Source organism: Coptis chinensis, chromosome 3 (assembly GCF_015680905.1).
Source record: "Coptis chinensis isolate HL-2020 chromosome 3, ASM1568090v1, whole genome shotgun sequence".
Lineage (NCBI taxonomy): Eukaryota > Viridiplantae > Streptophyta > Magnoliopsida > Ranunculales > Ranunculaceae > Coptis > Coptis chinensis.
Window position 1 is genome coordinate 31,293,911 of NC_141458.1, and position 4,205 is coordinate 31,298,115.

The 4,205-nt window shown below is 40.5% G+C and overlaps 1 protein-coding gene across 1 annotated transcript; it reads right to left on the minus strand.

Annotated features, from left to right (window-relative positions):
- Nucleotides 1–450: 450 nt before the first annotated feature.
- LOC147509161 (thaumatin-like protein 1) lies at nucleotides 451–1,742 on the minus strand. Its single transcript, XM_086601462.1, has 2 exons — nucleotides 1,615–1,742; nucleotides 451–1,220 (listed from the first exon to the last, which is right to left on the minus strand). Exons 1-2 carry the CDS (start codon nucleotides 1,664–1,666, stop codon nucleotides 547–549), a joined length of 726 nt encoding a protein of 241 aa, XP_086457588.1. The 5' UTR covers nucleotides 1,667–1,742; the 3' UTR covers nucleotides 451–546.
- Nucleotides 1,743–4,205: the final 2,463 nt, after the last annotated feature.

The following is a 4,205-nucleotide window of genomic DNA, read 5'->3' on the forward strand; positions in this document are numbered from 1 at the left end:
CATTGTCGGGCCAGATTGAAAATTCAAGAAATTCTTGATGTAGATAACAAAAATTGGAATAATCATGATTCCCATTTAGATAGCCTTGGGTTGTGTGTCTGGGCCTAATTTTGTGAGCCAAGATTTAGTAAATGGGCTTATAGCATGGTGTGAGCCCAAGGATCGGTGCCGTGGTGCTTTTCTCATCTGGCTGACCACTCACCTCTAAAATCATATCCAATCGGGATAGACTTTTTCAGCAATTGGGTGAGTTACTTTTTTTTTTTTCGGTAAACTAGTTGAGTTACTCACTGAAGTCAATACTCACTTTACATTGAAAACACCACCCGTACTTAACCAGTCAACAGGCATGAACTAAATTCCGCTAACTTACTATTACTACAGCATTTTACCATTGCATCATAATCATCATCATCGTCAATATATATAATAAATGCAGAACTAAACAGCTAGCTTAAATATTAAATTTTATTCCTTCAACCGATCTTTATTGTTACATAACTTTTGAGGTAATCGATTTACTTACTTATAAAAACCTGAAAAGTTTTACGGACAGAAGGTAATGAGATAGTTGGCTCCAGTAGGGCAAGTAAAGGTGCTGGTCCTATCATCATAGGCATAGCTATAAGCTTGAGGACAAGCATTCTTGAATATCCTCGAATAATCTGTTGGTGGGCAAGTTTCTGCAGTCCCAAACTGGCCTGTGCAACAGTATTGCGGTTGATTGAGAGCAAGGCATGCACTCTTGCAGGCAATGGTATTCCCATCAGAACCCTTCACACTCAATTCAGCCGGGCACACAGAATTCACATCAGCTCCACATGAAGCTGACTGGCAACCTGATCCCCCTTGTGGTGTCACTGACAAGGGTAAGTTAAACCCATCAACAAGACTAATGTCATAAAAATCCGTATTGCGGTTATCACCACCATTCAGAGTCATCTCAACTAATGACGCGGGTGGAACGGCACCAGCTCCATTACATGCAGCTTGACCTGATGCACAATCGGCAGTAGCACATGTGAGTCTTCCATTATTCGTGCAACCTGTTCTAGCCCAAAAACGACCTGCCCATCCTTGGACGTCGAATGGTTGTGATGCTCCAGTTTGAAGTTCAAACCCCGTTGAAGGAAATGTTGGAACGTTTGGATTGGTCAGTATGCCTGGCCATACCGTGTATGGGCAGTTGTTTTGAAATGTAAATGTAGCAGAAAATGAACCTGCAGTCCAACATTAAAAAATTTGTCATGTTCACCTTTCTTTCTTTGTACTTGAATTTTCGTCTAACCTAATTAACGTGTAAGTATGCATTAGGTCCAGGACCAATAACAGGGATTGTTACCAATAACATTGTTTCAGATCAGTATCAAATTCACCTACGGTCTACTTGAACCAAATATTTGGATGTGATTAAATATTGTTCGGTAAAGAGAGCGAGAATTCCTTATATGAAAAACAGGAAATGTTGGTGGGAGAATATTGTTAAAACATATCTACATTTAATTTTTTTTGTTCCGAAAATTCCATTCATACTTTGTGGAGTGACTTAACACAGCCCACAAAGAGAATGGAAGAAAACCAGTATATATAATTTAATTGGGAAAGAGTACAAACCTGAAATCATGATGAAGACCAAGAGAAGGATGAGTAGAAATTTTGTTTCCATGAGGACTGACAGTTTTATGCTAGTGTGGCCTGTGACTGAAATTTAGTTTGTGTATACATGACTTGCAAAGATGGGATTTATATAGGTGTAGTTACTAAATGTCTGAAAGCGACCGGTGGGGTGGTTTTTGTAGGGGACAGACGCATTGTGGAAAAAGGACGGCGATGATCAAGTCGCAACAGATACATAAGTACATAACCTCAATTTTCAAACGTAAAAAGAGTCTTTATATATGAAACTAGTTTAAAGATTCCTCACGTGTACGATAAACTCCTTGACATACCTCCGAATTCGTAAATTTCAGAGTTTAAGGCCTATTTATTAAATTTTAACTAAAGGAAAGGAAAGAAAATAAGTTGTCCACTATAAAAAGGAAATGAATGGAATGGAAATAGTTTTAAAATTGTGTATGTTTGGTAAATTGTGCCTGTTTTTTTTTTTTTTTTCCTTTCTTTTCCCTAAAATTTTTAGGTCTTATAGATGTTGGTGTTTACTGAACTACTACCTGATGATTTGGAAAATAGGGAATGGCTGCACTCTTATTGGGATAAGAGTTGCCTACATATCAAGTTTCTCAGGATAAACATGAATCAAGCCTTACGTAGTTCATCTCTCTCTATTTATAGATGTGTGCTTTGACCGTTATGAATTGTAGATCTACCTTATGTGCTATCTTGATGATTTGTTATTAATCTGCTGTTACAAAGTTAATGCTTCCTTGATTGTGGCATTGATTGAGCTCCAAGATTGCGCTAGTTGATATCTTTCCATAAATGGCTATAACTGATGCTTCGGACGACCTGGGTGTTGGGTCATTGGGTACGGTCTGATGGTGTTAGATGACCTGAAGGAGGACGACTTGTTATGTGGACACGTGTATTGTAGTGTGGAACGGAGGGTACTTACACAGCCCCCTTTATTTTTTATTTGTTCTTTGGACAGCTGTTGTGTGGAACAAGAACGGTTAAAAAGTAAAGTTTGAAAGCACGTGTCTGACAGCTGTTTTGTTTTAAATTTAGGTTTCGGGAAATGTGCGGGAACTGTTGGGCTGGATTCGTGGGCCCGAAATTACAGCGATTTATGGGCGAGTAATGATTTAGATTTTGGGAACACAAAACGGTTTTTTGAAAGTCTCGAGGTTTTGGGCAATTGAGTGTTTTGACTTGTAAAGCGTTTTCGTCTGTTCATTTTTTTTCAAGCAAAGGAAAAAAAGAAAAAAAAAATAGAGCGAAAGAAAAGAAAGAAAACTTCTCTTCCTTTGCTATCAGGTTCGTGTTTCCACTTAAAAAATTTGATATTTTCTTCTTTCTTTGATTTGTGCAATGTCTATGACTAGTGATAGTTTGAGTGGTGAGGTTGAAGTTGATGAATGGAGAGAGAGAACGGTAAGTGATGAAGAGGTTGATGATAGGGTTAGTAGTGGTGCAGAGGCTTCATCATCTTCATTGTTGGAAACGATAGATGTGAGGAAGCCTAAGTCGGAGGATTGATATGCAGCTTTGAGAGAGGAGTTTGGTTGGGTGGAGTCCAACCTAGCCATGTACGACCTGAGTGAGGATAGGAATTTGTATGGAAATAACTACGTTCCTTGGGGTGGAGGAGTAGTTGTTTATTACGGACAGTTGAAGGCTGAGATGAAGTTATCTTTTTCCCGTCTTATTATGGAGGTGTTGAACTTTTTGGGAAAAGCCCCTTGTCAGTTCGTAGGGAACAGCTGGAGAATTCTCCATGTGTTGGATATCTTGAATGACAGGGGCTATAACATATGTTTATCGGATGTGATGGAGCACTTTGTTGTGAGGAGGTCGGGTGCTTTGAATTTCAGTTTTCATGTCTTTAAGGGGAAGTCTCCTGTTATCGTGGGGGTGAGTAAGGAGGAATGGGGGCGTAGACCGTTGTTGGCTGTGGGTAGATATTGTCCTCCTAGTTTGGAGATTGAGAATCGTGTTGTACAGTTGTCTGGTAGGTCGTTGGTTTTAGGTCGTAATGTGTGTATGGTATATCATAATTTGGACGTTCTGATGTCTTTGGTTTGTTTTTGCAGAGATCAACATTCGTTTTCGTACTAAGGCCGATGTTATTGAAAGGTTTGCTTGTTTGAGCTTAGAGAAGAAACAAGCGTTGTTGGGGGAGGTTGTGTATTATTTTAAGAGGCGCGGAGGAGAGAAGATCAACTGTAAGAGGCTGGAGCAAAAGGCGAGGGCTCGCAAAGTTGTGGTTGCTATTTTTGATTCTAGCTCAGAATATGTCATGGAGAGGGAGAGCCAAAAGAAAGCACCTGTTTCTGGAGTGAAAAGGGATGGAGGTCTTTGGTGGGTGACCGATTGGGGGGAGCTAGGGATACCGGTGGAGCCGAAAGCCGTTCGGGCGCGAGGACGGTTGTAGGAGTGACGCAATCAATCCAGACGCTCTGAGTTGGGTGACGCAAATCGTTTGGCATCCCAATGTTTTGAGTTGGGTAACGCAAATCGTTTGGCATCCCAACGATCTGAGCTGGGGGATGGAGGACGTTCTGCATCCAAACGCTTCTCCTCTAGTG